Source organism: Cyanistes caeruleus, chromosome 6 (genome assembly GCF_971803275.1).
Source record: "Cyanistes caeruleus chromosome 6, bCyaCae1.hap1.1, whole genome shotgun sequence".
NCBI classification, from domain to species: domain Eukaryota; kingdom Metazoa; phylum Chordata; class Aves; order Passeriformes; family Paridae; genus Cyanistes; species Cyanistes caeruleus.
The window spans coordinates 57,020,688-57,036,761 of NC_141706.1; the positions used below are offsets into that span (position 1 = coordinate 57,020,688).

Below are 16,074 nucleotides of genomic sequence, written 5' to 3' on the forward strand. Positions count from 1 at the left end.
CATGAAATTGAGCTAATAACTCCATCCTCTTTACACAGAAGGGCAGACACTTCTAGCTGCTGCACTGCCTCAAGGAATTACTCTGAACTATTTGTGGTGTGGGTGGAGAAGAGCTTTTCAGGTCTCAGTCAGGGCTGGAGCAACAGTCCCAGCAAGTTCCATTAGTCACTCACCTCCCTTGTGCAGGACCCTGAGCTAACCTCCGTCTATTTTCATTGCTGTAATCTAAGTCCATCTAACAAGTTTGAACATTTTAAACTAAAGCTAAGCACATGCACTTTCCCACTGAGCTATCAGGGGTATCAGTGATGGGAGTGCCTCACACAAGGGCTTCATATCCGAGTGTGGGCTGCTGTACCAGCTTCTCTGGGTCTCACCAGGAACAGGCAGCATCTTCAGAACAGAGCTCCAGCAGCAGTGAATGAAACACAATTGCAGGCTATATAGAGGCTTCCCACACTCCTCTGCACAAGAAAATCTCCCCTTGATTTGAATCTCGTCTCAGGGAGTGTTTCTGTGATGGAGAACGTGAACCCATACAGCAGTGTTTGCCCTGGTATGTCATCACAGAAGCTGCATGTGGAATCAGTAGTGGGTAGGTCACAGCTCCTGAACCTCAGGCTCCTCAGCTCTACCTCCACCTCATATGGATATTGCAGTAGCAGTTCCAGCTTTGCATCAGCCCACAGAAAGATGTTTCCTTCCTATTACGTCAGAGAACTTGTATGTAGGAGGAATCCTTCGAAGTCACGTACCTCTAACACTGTGAGCACCTGCTGAGGAACCCTTGTATTAAAACACTCAAGAGCAGCTTACACACCTGGAGGGAGATTGAAAACCATTCCTAGACACCTGGGCTTTGCAAATTTGATTCCCACAACTGATAAAATATAAACAAAAAGGGGTTTGCCTTTCAAAGGAGGAAAGCCACAGCACTTTCCCAACGACAGACCAGGCCTCCTCAGTTTCTGTGGGTGGGGCAGGAGAGCTAAAGGGAGTTACAGAGAGTGTGGCTTTATTTTCCAGTGCTATCTGTGTCAGGCTGGAACATGCCCCAGAAATTATGTCATCTCAAAAACAGAAGAGCTTTCCTTTGATGTTAATCAAGCAATATGGTTAGCAGATTGATCATCAGACAAATTTCAAGTAGCAATTGCCACCTGCCTCCCTTTCGATGGGTCTTTAAACTTTCAAAGAGTTGACACTTAGTGGCTGAGGGATGTAAATTGAGACATTTAAAGCCTTAATGGAGGATTTTATCATGCAAAATATATTCCTCAAGCCCTCTAAGGGTGAGATGTTCTAGTTTGCATCAAACAAAGTATTACAGCAGTTTGACAGCCATTTCTCTCAATCTCTGGCTTAAAATTAATTAGAAACTGTCTTGGTTTATCACCCCAGGACAGAAACAAAAGGCTGTTCTCTTTTTTTCTCCTTTTTTTTCCCCTTAAATTCATCAATTGCTATGATTTGGAGTGTTTTCCTTGAGACAGTTTAGCAGCTCTCATAAAAATCCAACTTGCTCATGCTATACTTACCATGGGCAATCTGCATCCAGGAATGCTGGGGAAGTCATGATGCTCCATGTGGTAGCCTACATTGAAGGTGAGCCAGTTCAGAGGTCCATAATAAGAGTATGTCTCATATCCTTTTAGGAACATGTAGTGTTCTGCTATGAAGTGTCCAGAAATGGGATGAAAACCCAAGCAAAGAATTGTACCTGCTATTAAGTAAATAACAGGTTTGAGCCCCCACAGGTAGTAAATGATGAGGTCTACAGAAAACTGGACGAGAGCGTTAAGAATTTCCATCCGTGTAATTGCTTTGGGGTTCACATACAGGGGTCTCAGACTGTAGAACAGAGGCTGGAGGAACAGCCAAAGCAGTTTCCGAAGGGGAGTGCAGAAAAACCAGCCCTCAAAGTCTGTGGGAATGTCCACATCCAAGCTGTCCCCTCCCAGATACCGGTGATGGTCAATGTGGTATTTCTTGAAGGAGGCAGAATAGGGGATGCCAACGGGCAGGTTGGCAAAGACTGCGAACCATCGGTTCCACTTGGCCTGCTTGTTCCCAAAGGCCACGTTGTGTGAAATGTCATGGATGGCGAGGGTCAGGGAATGGTTGATGCAACCCCCAAAAGCATAAGCCCAGAAGAAAATCCATTTCCAAGATAAGTCTTTCACCAGGTAGCATGCCAGCAGCTGCATGAAAACCATTCCAGATACAATCCACTTTAAATGTGGATCTGGTCCCATCAGAGTCTTGATCTCTGGATACTTTGCTAAAGGGAAAAATGTACAGAAAAACTTGGTTAAATCATAATTAGGTAAACACAATCATCACTGTGACTCTCTGTTTTCATCACACTATGTTTGAGGCCCTGGTTTTATAAAATGTTAATTCCAAAGTAGGATTTCCACTATACAGACAGTTTTATTAGTTCCAGCATCACGTCCAATTGTGATTGATATTGCTATATATAGACATATAAAAAAATACCCTGATGGTCTCTCTGTGGCATCATCTGCCTTCCCCACAATGAGTATTGCTTCACACTGATGAGTAGCAATATGCCAAATCCCACAAAACTTAAACTCTAAGAAACACCTTCTGCCATGTTTTAATGTCCTTTTGTATTTTGCTCAGATGTTATTTGCCATGAAAGGGATACAACTGCCTTCTTTGCAGCCCTTTTCACACTGTTGTTTCAAACACACAAGCAGAGGAGAGAGTTGAGCAACAGGCTCACCAGGTTTTGCTCTGTGGTTAGATGACAAACACAGCATTTAAAAAAAGATTCCTAATTATTTGAGTGTTTACCAGTGCTAACAACAGGTACAACTCTTCACACATGGTAACATCTCAGTAAAGTCAGTAATACTATCAGGATTTTGTAGGAAAATTGTATAGAAAATTCTTCTCTGTTCCCATGTCACATACCAAAAGCAGGCATAAAAGCCACATGGATTATCACACAACAGCTTAATGAGGCCTCACAAATAGTGCAGTACAGAGTCAGAGAGACATGGGCTAGGCTTGAAAGTCTGATTCATGTCAGGCCAGGACCAACTTACTAATCTTCAGTCCCACCATCCATTCATCTGTCTTTTAAAAAGAAAATAAAATACAGAGTACAGCCAATCCTCTAGGTGCTGTTCACTGATTCCCATCTCCTCTTTGCAAATCCACACTTCTCACTTCCAGTTTTAACTTGCACAATTCCTTCTGCTGCCTTATGGCTTTTACCCATGTACTGACCTCCCTCCTTTAACCCATACTTTGCATTTTTCAGTAATTGCAGTTTACACAGATATGTGCATAGAGAAGTCACTCATTCTGAACCTTGAGGTTACACAGTGTCCCTGTGAGTTTCATGGGCCCATTTTATGAATAGAAAAGTAAACATCATCTGACTGCCACAGTATAATACCAATACAATAAAACCAGATTACAATGATCTGCATCTATGCAGCTGTGTCTACTATAAACAAAGGCTGGAGACAATACATGTAATTTATGTGACCTTGAAAGCAGTGGCAGATACTGAGTGCTAGGTGCAGAGAAGGTTTTTTTAGAAGTGAACCCTGAAAAGGTTACAGAAATTCAAAGAGATGAAGTGCTACTTAAAGAAGCAGGTTGATGTGGTCATGCTCTGTAACCATTCCAGCAACCCTTGAGCCTCTTGGCCAACTTCAGCCCCTCTTGACAGAAATTAGAGATTACAAAGATTAGAGAAGTAGTGTGGAAGATGAGGACAAAGGAGATATACTCAAATCTTGTGAGGACAAGGAGGCCAAGGTCACCATGAGGAGTATTCAAGCAAGAGAGAAATTTTTGAAGTGCTGGGAAAGCTGCAGTGGAAGTTCACATCTTCCTAAAGTCAGGAATTTTTTTTGACAAAAATCTCCAGAAAATCCAGGGGTTTTTTTTTTTTTGTTTTGCTGTTTTGTTTTTTGTTGCTGTTTTCACCATTCTTGAAATTATATGTTTCACACCAATAAAGTTGTTCTCTAGTACCTGAATAGGCACTAAAGTTTTACACAAAGTGCTGGTTATGCAAAGTTCACTCTAAAGTGTAACAATATAATGACCTGGTCAGAAACAGTTAGAGACATGCAGTTTTATGTAGCTTAATCACTTTTTCAGGGGCATCTGTCCAAAACCCAGAAAATGCTTTAATAAGTCAAGCCACCTCAAATACTGTCACATCAAGTAGAGATAGGTTACTGCAGTCACCAGAAGAGATGAAATGTGAAACAACTAAATGTGTTCCTTAGCCTGGTCAAATTGAGGCCACATTGACCCCCCACAAAAAAAAAAACCAAAAAGACATTTTAATGGGATGGGAAAATTGCTTAGAGATGTTTCATACTGTCATTTGAAAATAATGACATTTTTTTACCTATTTCTTTCTGTGGCAGCCAACAAGGACTGCAGATTCCGTTTAAAAGGTGTCAGTGCCAAACAGCAGCGACAGTGTGTGCAGGCAGCAATGCAGGCAGGCTGCACTTATCGCAGGTGACAGCTATTAAGTAACTTGCCAGGGTTTAATATTAAATTCAACACATGATTAACTCCAACAGTAAATTTTTGCATACTAGTCAAACCACAATACTGTGGCTGTTTATCATTAATACAGATATAAGCCATGGCATGGAAAAATTTCAAGTTTCACTTCATGAAGAAACCATGGCTTGGGCAGGGAGTGGTGCTGGTAAGCTCAATGGAGGCTAAAAGCTCCACTGGTGGATAGCCTGCCAGAGACCTGTTGGTTCAGGAGCACTTCAAATGCAGAATGTTGAATGCTGACCCTTTTCTAACTTAAAAAAGCAAGCACTCTTCTGTGAGACACATTTAATACCAGATTAAGTGATCCTGATGATTGCAATTCATTAATAAAGGGCTGACACAAAGTTGTGGTAACACATATTTTTATCTCATTTTTCCCCTGTGTTCATGCCTTGCAGTTAGCTGAAAGAATGCTAGTAAGGCAAGAGCCTCACTTGCTGCTGAAAAGCCTGGACATCCCTGTAAGGTTGCTGTGACAAGTGTCTGTAGGTGCTATGCAAACAAGACATCACCTACTTGCAGGAAAAAAAGGCAACAGAGACTCAGAGGCACAGAGAGAGGGCATGGAAAGAGGAGAAAAAACCCCAATCCTATCATTCACCCCTACTGTATTGGGGGATGGGGGTGGATGAAGGTATGGACACACAGCACAGAGAACAACACTACAGTTATGTGGCTGCATGGGACCAAGTTTTGTCCTTTACAGTCTGATGAGAACAGGAGAGACTCGGCTACTCTGGTGCCTACACAGCACATCTTCCACCCTCCAGCTCACTGAGGAAGTCTGTAAGCTCAGGCCAGCAGATAGGTCATCCATGTGTTCTGCTTCAAGCTGTCCAGACTGAGCCACTGTCCCGCTGTGAGAGGGTGGGGACACTGGTGTAGATGTACAGCAGTGCACAAGGATGATATTTTGTCTCCAAGGTCAGCACGCTGCCAAAGCAGCACAGGAATTTTAGTACAGTAAATAAATGTAGTTACTAACTCTGGCCAGACAGCTCCACAGTCTCTGCTCCATGATGCAAGACAGCATTCCCCACTCTTACAAGTCAAGAGAGAACAAATGCTGCAAGTATATTTTCAGAAGGGTTTCACAGTTCTGAAACAACCCATTTACTGAATTAACTTTTCACTCCACTGTTCTACACATCTTTCAAGAGGTGGGTCTCACTCACCAAGTGCCTAAACTTAGTCAAATTAGTCTGACTCTGTATTTTGTTCTGTTGATGCTTCTCTCTGGCACTCACCCTGCAGTGATCCTCAATTAGGGCTGGAGCAATTGTTCCTGGACAGGCCACTGGCTGCCAGGTCCTGCTGTTCCTCCTCCTCAGGAGACAGCAAATACCTTATTCTGAACTCTCACTCATCCTCTGTGCTACTGACCCTGTCCCTGAGATAACTCAGACAAGTCCCAGTGATGGCACCAGACACAGTTTCTCATTGATGTGACTCCACATACTTCACACTTGCTCATTTTGGTACACATAGGCTTTGAAAGTGAATGAGAGCAGGAGCTGTACACAGAGACGGTGGTGATGGAGGTTTAAAGGAGCAGCAGCCTTGCCCACATCCATGAGAAACTAGTAGCAAGAAGATAAGAACTTGAATTTCTTAATTTTCCTTTCTTTTCCCCCCAAGTGCAGCATACTGATACAGTCAAAGTGGAATATTCCTCAGCATAAGTCACTTAGAAGGTTTGTAAAAGGGAAGGAGGAAAAAAAACCCAACAAACTGTGATACTGCTGTTCTGGACTACATTCTGTTGATTATGAGTCCTTGCCAAAACAGGTAAGAGACACCAGACACAGGATGTCAGCTTTACTGCTCCATGTCCTATGCTGGAGCTGGTATTTGTACCAAATAAACAAAGCAAAACAGTTTACTAACATTATTGTGTTTTGCCTTGTAGCAGCTCAGCTCAAAAACATGCTTATAAAAGCACAGCACAGCCAAGTCCTCAATGAATGACATGGATGAGTTGGAGTAAGTCCGGAGGAGGGCTGTGAAAATTGTCAGAGGGCTGGAGCACCTCTCCAATAAGGAAAGGCTGAGAGAGTTGAGAATGGAGAATGTTCAGCCTGGAGAGGAAAAGGCTTCTGGGAGACTTTATTGCCTTTCAACATCTATTGAGGGTTTATAGGAATGAGGGGGCCTGGCTGTTTAGTAGGGCTTGTTGTGATAGATCCCTTGATCTATTATCTTGGTAATGGTTCCAAGCTAAAAGAGGAGACATTAAATCTAGATATAAGGAAGAAAATTTTTACAGTGAGGGTGGTGAAACACTATCACAGGTTGCCCAGAGAGGTTGTAGATGCCCCAGGCTGGTTGAGGCTCTGAACAACCTGATGTAGTTGATGATGTACCTGGTACTCAAACCATTCTATGATTAATTCAAACAATGCATGAGTCAAGACACAGGTAGGATATACAGAGGACAATATGAATGATGACACCTTCAGGTTTTTCATAGTCTCTTATGAAAAAGCCCCTCCAGTACACAAAATAATAAGAAACATTTTTGGCCCAGCTCATTACACTGAAGTTTTATATACATCCACTGTGAAAGGACAAGCATCTTAATCTTGTATTTGTCACCCACAAGTTTCTAAATAGCTTTGTGCTAGCTGGTCCAAGGGCAGTGGGTCACCCAGAAGAGGCCACCAGAGGGAAAGTACCACAGTGGTGCCACTCTGCCACTGCCAACAGAGGTGGATGATGTCAGCACATCGCTATGTCAGCAGCTGTAACCTGTCTGCTTACATTTGTTAATTAGCTAGTTCAGAGTACAGGGATGTAGGAATGCTAGAAAGAGGGCTTCCAGCTCCTTCTGAAACAAAAATCTGCAATATGGACTAAGCCTTCAGTAGTACTCAATACATTTCCCACAGAAGACCACAAATGCCTAAATCAATCACTTCCTGCCTATGTGATTTATTTCAAAGGTGATGCCCACAGGGAATTGGCATGAGCATTGGGACAGCAGCTCTTCTGAGTGCACTCATCAGAGGATGTGCACAATCAAGGGCAGCACTGTGCCCACACACTGCAGGGTAATAGTTTCTTCACCAGAAGCACGTGTACTTCAGAGCTTTGATTTAAGCTAAGGACATAATATATTGCATATTTCTGTAGGTACAACTTATCAGAATTTTCATAAATGTGAGATTTAAAAAGGCAACAGAAGAGACAGCCTGAAGAAATAGCAGATTAATTTCTAAATAGGAGAGCAGAGCTGGAAGCTATACTCAGATCAGCTAAATGTTGGCTTTTTAATTTTGTTCTACCCCGCCCCATGGGCTAACGTATCAGCCTTCCTACAGGATAAAGTGCATATAACACACTTGCACCATCTCCACTCCAAAATAACTTGCCAAAGAGCTAATTACATAACTATTAAGCATTCTTGGATGTTAGATCATATTCAGTTGTTCCTGGTCTATCCTGAGCAACATTGATTCAGCTCTCATCCTCTGCAGCAAACAAGTGCTTCCCTAAGGATCCTGCGAGGCAAGACATTTTCTGACCAACTTGCAGTAATTTTATAAAGTTAGATCCAGCCCATGGCACAAATATGATCTCACTCTTCCCATGTCACAACATATTGCTCATTGCTTGCATTTGGGAAATTGTTTGCAGGTGAAATGACCATACATTGTATGATTATTGTGTTACCTGCATTTAAGCAATGATTTTTTCATCTCTCAAGAGTGAAAAGCCATCAACACTTCCCACTGAGCAAGAGCATAGTTTCTCCAAGTCTTTCAGTCCAAGAAATCCTTACTGACAAAATGCAGAAATCCTATTTCTACTAGATGCTCTCTCTCTGTTATATCTCCCCCAATAGCATTTTTTGTAACTATACAGAAAGGCTAAGCAGATCTAGATGATAAAACTTTTCCATCAGGAAGATTTTAACCAGATCTTTCCCTAACAGAGCTTACTGCAGCATTACACAAATCCCAGTCCTGACACAAGGCAGTAACACGCTTTTCATAAACAAGACAGCGAGAGAATAGCAATGAAACAATTCTATTTCATAAACTGAAAAGCGTGAATAACGTGTTCAGGAACATGTATAACGTGATCAGGGTCGAAGTGCCAGCTTGGCAAGAGATCTCCACTCTAAGTCAAAAGCAGTTGCACCCAGACAGTACTAAGCACTAGCTACATTTTAATACCTAGATACTACAAAGAGATAATAGAGAAAGTATCTCCTCACCCTTGTGCAAAATGTTGATCTATTTGCTGGTATAATTATAGCCTTCAGGAATCACAACCCTTATCCAGTGCAACAGTGTCCTGCCACAAAGCCAGTTTCCAGCCAGCCCACTTGATAAACATTGCTCATAGCTCTGCAGCTCAACAGGAATAGGTTGCCCAGAGAAGCTGTGGATGGCCCATCCTTGGGAGCATTCAAGGACAGGTTGGATGGGGCTCTGAGCAAACTGAGCTAGCAAAGGATGTCCCTGCACATGGTTGGGAGACTGGACTCAGGGAATTCTCATTCAGACACAGTCACCGACTACAAAAGTCTTACAGACACCTGGGCTACTAACTCTTAAGCCAGGACAAACAACTTTGTGATGATGAAAAAAACAACTTTTTTTTTACCTGTCAGATGCCCTATAGGAACATATTCGTGCAACAGCCCAGGAAACACCACTTATGTAGAAAGAAACTGCCTTATGTGTTTGTCAGTTTGCCCTTTTTCGTTCCCCTCCTAACAGATAATTTCCATTTGTATTTAAATACAAGTAGCCATGCCTGAGAGACCAACATTTTCAAAAGCTGCAGCCCAGAGAACAATCAAGTTTCAGTGCTTAGCAACTAAATCATTAACCTATTGGGAAGGAAATACTTCCTTTAGCAGCATGGAATGCTGTCCCCAAGGCATTGCTGGACACAAAAATGTAAAATGCATGGATTTTTATAGATATTTGTTCATATGCATTTAAGATTCTTACTGTGTACTCCAGCTTAGTAGACACTAAATGCTTTGGTAACTATATGCTCTGAATACTGGGTGACTTTAGTCTTTGAATAATAGAGTGAGGATCATTTTACAAATATTATGTGGGATATTATGATAGTTTCAGTAACTTTTGGTAACATTTTGACATTTGTGACACTAGTTTTATAAACCATTCTGCATCACCAGATAGAGATCATACATGTCTCTCTGTCCATGTTGTATTTCTCTCTGCCCTTCCTTCTACTCCCATAGCTGGGGCAGGGGAAGCTGTAAGAAAGCAGATGGACCTTGGTTCCAATTGCTTGTTCTTAACTCAAAGAGAGGGTGGGCAAACTGCTGTAAGTCCTAAAAAGAGTTTGCTGCAACATGAGAGTCCAAGTACCTCCTGACAGCTTCCTCATGGTTTGCACACCCCATCCTATAGCACAACCTAAGAGGCAAGAGAGCACCAAGGGCAGAGACCCACCATACACTCTCCTATCTTTAGTTCACCAAAATGTAGTTCCCTTGACTGAGGAGGTGAGGAGCACGACACCAAGAAGCATCATATGCTGTACTGACATAATTTGACTATCACGATTACATAGTAAAATAATTACTATTTTCCTGAATGTCATTCAAATCTGGCCGTGGATGTTCCACCACTGCAGATATACCGGAAATGTTTTCGTAATTTAGATTTATCCAGGATTAAGCTGTAAGATTGTGGGGGAGTTAAAAAACTGTACCTAATTAGCATGTGTCTTGTGCAGCAACTCAGTCAGAAGCTCCACTGCCTTTTTATAAAAGTTCTTTAAAAACTTTATCCTACTCACTAGAGAGAAGAAAACAAAACGACCAACCCACCCAAATGAAAAGAGGGGGGGAAAAAATCAAAATATGATTTATTAATAAAACGTGGAAAATATATTTTCAGGAGATATGCAACAATACTCTGTGACAATTCTGAGTTACCAGTTATTCTCAAAAACGATCTTCAGAATAGCCAAAACCGTCCCACAAAAACAAAGCTCCCTACCCACCACCCTCCTGTGCGCAGTTAAGCTGCGCTGCGCGTACAACACGAAAGCACGGGAGCGTGTACCTTGTCCCCGGCAGGCAGCGGGGACTTGCTCTTGTTCTCCGGGAGACCCGACCCGCGTCCCCGTTTAGTTTCACGCAGTACCGGGCAGGGGGAAGACGTGCCCGCGGGAGGCTCCGTGCCCGTGCCCGGGGCACAGCCGCGGGCAGCGGCCGCTCCCGGGGCGCGGTGCGGGCGGGCGCTGGGCACGGCCCGAGCAGCCCCGCCGCGGCTGCCGCCCGCTGAGCCGGCTCGGCGCTCCCGGCTCCGTGCGGCCGCCGCATCCCCGCCGCTGCCCAAGGGAGGCAGAGCTGGCAACGCTACACTCCTCGGGGGAATCACCCAAGAGCCCAGCGGGCTGCGGCACTCGCTCTCCGCAGCCTGGATACCAGCCGGACCCCCCGCCCGTCCCGTCCGGAGCGCAGCCCAGCCCGGCCGCTCCCGGACTCCCCGCCGTACCCAGGATCTCCTTCCTGCGCTGCGTGTGGGGCTGCTCCGTGTACACCCACTCGAAGTCGTCGCGGGTGACACGGTTCCCCATGGCTTCTGCTGCGCCCCGCTCCGCTCCGCGCTGCCCTTATAGCTCCGCAGCCGCGGAGGGGCGGCTCCTCCGCCCGCCCCCGCCCCGCGGCCGCCGCAGGCGGGCACCGGCACAGCCCCGCTCGGGGGCACCGGGACAGCTCTGCTCGGGGGGCACCGGGACAGCTCTGCTCGGGGGCACCGGGACAGCTCTGCTCGGGGGCACCGGCACAGCCCCGCTCGGGGGACACCGGCACAGCCCCGCTCGGGGGACACCGGCACAGCCCCGCTCGGGGGCACCGGCACAGCCCCGCTCGGGGGCACCGGCACAGCCCCGCTCGGGGGCACCGGGACAGCCCCGCGGCTCCGCTCGGGGGGCACCGGCACAGCCCCGCTCGGGGGCACCGGGACAGCCCCGCTCGGGGACACCGGCACAGCCCCGCTCGGTGGGCACCGGGACAGCTCCGCTCGGGGACACCGGCACAGCCCCGCTCGGGGGGCACCGGGACAGCCCCGCTCGGGGGCACCGGGACAGCTCCGCTCGGGGGACACCGGGACAGCTCCGCTCGGGGGCACCGGCACAGCTCCGCTCGGGGACACCGGCACAGCTCCGCTCGGGGGCACCGGGACAGCCCCGCGGCTCCGCTCGGGCGGCAGGAGCCGGGAGAGCTGCAGAGCCCCTCGGGGGTGTCAGGGGGAGTCCGGGGGGAAGAGGGTGCCTCGGGGCTGACTCTGAGGACAGAGGACGGGCGGCCGAGGCTCGCCGTGCCGCAGGGACCCTGAAGACAGCCAGGAGAGGTGCGTGGGGTGGGAGTGTTTGCCGGGAACTGGGGATCCCCGCCGTGCTGCTGCCAGCACCGGGCCCGGCACAGCCGCTGCATCCATCGCTGCCTGGGGCGGCTCCGGAGCACAAGGGGAACTCCAGCGCTGCGGTCCCATGGCACTTCCAGACACGGCTTTTGGAAAGCAAAGGTAGTCCAAACGCCATAAATCCAGAGAGAGAGCCCTAAGCAGAACCGTGAATTAGGGCAAAGCCCGGTCGTGTGGGCTCCTCCCAGGGGTGGAAGACCTAGAACAATGCACAGGCGACCAACGGCTGACATACATTTCCTTGGCGCTCTGACAATCCTCGTGAGCTGTCCCGGTAGCATCCAGCCCTTGGCTGTGTAACACTTCACTCCTGGTAGTCTGAGGCCCATTTCCCCACTGTCCCCACTGGAGCAGCAGGAAGTCACACTGCTACCTTGGTAACAAAACCAGGCAAAGGACTTGCTAACATTAAAACTAAGTTAACCTTATGTACCTCTCTAGCCTCTCTGATTCACAGAGTTACACGTTACACAGTGATGTTTCTACACACACAACTCAAAATTAAAGTGCTGCCCTTGTTCCCATATAATCTTTAGCAAGTCCATACCTGACCTCCTGTCCATCTTCACTCATTATCCCTATCCCTATCATTAGTCCTTCCAACAACAACATCACCTGTGGATCAGCTCCAATCTTGTTTCAGTCCTTTTCCGATATGAAAGTCTCTAGCACCCTCCATTCCACTCCACCCTTTAAAATGCCTGTTGCAGATGGAAGTTAAAAGGGACAAAAAAGCAGCCTTGAAAAAATGAGATGTAACTATTTTTCAGCAAGAATTTTTGCCTACAACCACTGGCAACACTATCACCTCTTATATTAGCCTAGTGGAACCATTTAAGATCTCTTGCGAGAACAACTGCACTAAGGACTAAAAACACCAAAAATGAAACAACCCACAAACCCAAAATCCCAATGCTTGGCTGCTAGAAAGCTTTAGGAGGCTTTTTTGAGAGTTGGGATTTTTTTCCCTGTCTAAATCATGGAATCAGCTGAGTTGGAAGTGATGTACAAGGATCATTGAGTCCAACTCCTGGCCCTGCACAGGACCATCCACAAGAGTCACATGATGCACTTAAGAGTATTGTCCAAACACTTCCTGAGCTCTGTCAGGCTGTGAGTGCTTCCTTGGGAAGCCTGTTCCAGCCCAACCACACTCTGAGAGAACAACCTTTTCCTAATATCTAACCTAAACTTCCTCTGACACAACTCCATGTCATTCCTTCAGGTCCTGTCACTGGTCACTGCAGAGAAGAGATCAGTGCCTGCCCCTCCTCTTCCCCTCATGAGGAAGCTGTAACTGCAATGAGGTCTCTACTCAGTCTCCTCCAGGCTGAACAGACCAAGTGACCTCAGCTGCTCTTCATACAGCTTCCCCTTGTGGCCCTTCAGCATCTTTTGTCACCCTCCTTCAGATGCGCTCTTCTGGCTTAAAATGTTATCCCTTGAATAATGAAAGGTACAAAGCAGGTTGAGTGGAAGGACTGTGGTGTAAAGAGAAACAGTTTTACCCACAGCAGGAGCAGGAGTTTAAGCCCTTTGCTGTTACAGCTTAGCTCTCTGTAAGTACAATGGTTTGTTCACTATTGCTCCAGCACAGGGTCGGTGCTTGCTCATAAAGTTGCAGGGTCCAACCCAGATAAGGGACTGTTAATCCAGGTTAAGGTTATTACATGTTTCTAGAAGAAATGGATTGTTCAGGGTGCAGATGCCTAAACCTTTTACTAGCTCAAACATTTTGGTGTGTTGGTAGTGTTGGTGGAGAAGCCAAAACACTAAATATGATGACACTCTTCTGAGCACTTCCTGCTTAGGTGTGCTGAAGGTGACTAAAAACGAAATTAGTGGGGCAGTCTGTGCAGTTATAAAGAAAACAAATATGACTTCACCCCAAAGCTTGTCCAATAGGATAATGCTATTGCACATGGCAAGTTACACATGTAGACTCAACCCGACCACATAAAAAGAACAGAAAACTTTTCTTCTCCAGTGAGTTGGCATCTGGTTTTGAGAACAGAATTTCATGCTTAATATTTCTATAATAAGCCAAACAAATAATACTAATTCAATAATAATTGTGGAAGCCAGACTAACAAGAAACACCAGCTTTAGATCATCTTCTAGAATTGGCAAAACTATCACTCAGTTCTGACCATTTGGCATCCATAGTTTTACAGCATCCTACTAAAATCATTCACAATGGAAAAGGGAGGGAGGGCTGTTAATGGCACCTAGCAATAATAGCCCTTTTAATGAATACTGTAATGACTGTCAACTCCACAGATTCACAAAATCACTACACTTTACACAGTTCAAATGTACTTCACATAGTCAGGTTCTCTCAACTGTAGCCTCCCTTTCTTATTTAATTTCCCATACTTGTTCAGGATTTCTGGGAACTATTGGGAAGCCTAGCTGAGGGAAATTCCTAACACACTCAGGAGGAAGAGCACAATTGCTGACTCTGTGCAAGGTACCATCAAAATATCTCATTTACATAGTTTTAAGTACACATCACACCAATCTCCAGCATCCCAGGGATGAAGACAAAAATCCTTTGCTCCGCTGAGGACATGGCCTAAAATATACAGCTCTGAAGCAAGGTATACTGGTCCACACATCCAGGCAAAGACATCCTTCCTCACCCAAAGGTGCCTATCCATCAGCTGGCTTCCCAGCACGAATGTATTTCTGCTACACAACTCATTTCCTTCCTTCTTGTGCTCATGGGAAGGACGGATGACAGAGTAAACACAGCAGGAACACCTGCACACGTCTCCTAGTGACCACTGCCAGCCTTTGGAGTTTGAGGTATATTAATTCTGCCCTGGTGTGCAGATCTTAACTCCTCTTCTTGTGGTTGTCAACAACTAATCTTTGTTAAAGTTGTTGTTCTGGAACTAAAATAAAGTTGTCTGGGAGTTTTATCTCTAAATAAAGTGTTTTCTTCTCTGAAGTAAGAGCTCCATGTCTCATGACAGACTTGTATTTTCAGTTACTGCATTACCTACTTTCTTCTCTGTCTGTATAAATTAGATCTTCTTTCATCACCAGAAGAAAACATAGCTGTAATTTTTCTCCTTTATTGAAGATTTTGCTGTCATTTTGAATTGGATATCACTCTCTGACTTGATGCAACTACTGCCAACATTTACCACGTGACACGCTTTATTGAACAAAGTCAAATTTTCATAGGCAGCATAGTTTGTGGATGAGCCACGTCAACACACACCCACACTGAAGGAGGCTCAGGAGAAACAATTTGCCAAGAAGACCTCGTTTGTTTTCCCCTGTCGCCTGTGCTGACCCTTCCCGGGGTCAGCCTGCCTTTCTCTTTCCCCTGGGTTAGCTTCATGCTGGAGCTGTGAGTTGAACTGACCGAACAAAGGTGCTGAGGAGCTGGTGCAAGAGCCTCGGGAGCAGGAAGGCGTGTTCCTTTGGCAGTGTTAAGCTGTTGGGTACACTCGCTTCTATCACCCTTCCCACAGCCCGGCGGTCCGCAACGCCCGCGTGTGCGCAGCGCTCCGCAAGCCCTGCTGGATGCTGCCATGGTGTCCCTGCCCGAGAGCCTCCCAAATGAAACGAGAACTTCCAAGAAGCAAACAGCTCCCCAGGAGCCGGGCTCACCGCTGCCCGGCTTCACCGCTCCTCCCCTGCCCCCGGAGCTGTGCGGAGCCGCATCGCTGCCCGCCTTCCGCAGCCGGCCCTGCGGGAAGCTCAGGCCGTGGGAATGCTCCTTTCGTGGGCCGGGAGAGGCAGGAGGGGCTGCAAGGACAGCTCCCCCGCAGCCGGGGCTCGGTCCGACCCGTCCTGCGGCACACGGGGCCGGCCGGGGCGGGGAGCGGAGCCGGGCTCGCCCCGCCGCGAGCGCAGCGCGCCCCCTGCCTGCCTTCCCCTGCCTGCCTTCCCCTACTGCCTTCCCCTGCCTTCCCTTGCCTTCCCCTGCCTGCCTTCCCCTGCCTTCCCCTGCCTGCCTTCCCCTGCCTTCCCCTGCCTGCCTTCCCCTGCCTGCCTTCCCCTGCCTTCCCCTGCCTGCCTTCCCCTGCCTTCCCCTGCCTGCCTCCCCCTGCTGCCTTCCCCTGCCTGC

General features: G+C 46.8%; 1 protein-coding gene across 2 annotated transcripts in view; it reads right to left on the reverse strand.

Annotated features, from left to right (window-relative positions):
* DEGS2 (delta 4-desaturase, sphingolipid 2) overlaps window positions 1–16,074 on the reverse strand; it is a 33,651-nt gene that overhangs the window by 8,008 nt on the left and 9,569 nt on the right. The window contains exons 1-2 of one of the 2 annotated variants that reach the window (XM_086895079.1): window positions 11,061–11,213; window positions 1,539–2,281 (exon numbers count right to left, since the gene is read on the reverse strand). In XM_086895079.1, the coding sequence (XP_086751205.1) occupies window positions 1,539–2,281; window positions 11,061–11,142 (825 nt within the window). In that variant the 5' untranslated portion in view covers window positions 11,143–11,213. Of the gene's footprint in view, window positions 1–1,538; window positions 2,282–11,060; window positions 11,214–16,074 lie in introns of those variants that run through there. The other variant, XM_086895080.1, reaches the window with a different exon arrangement.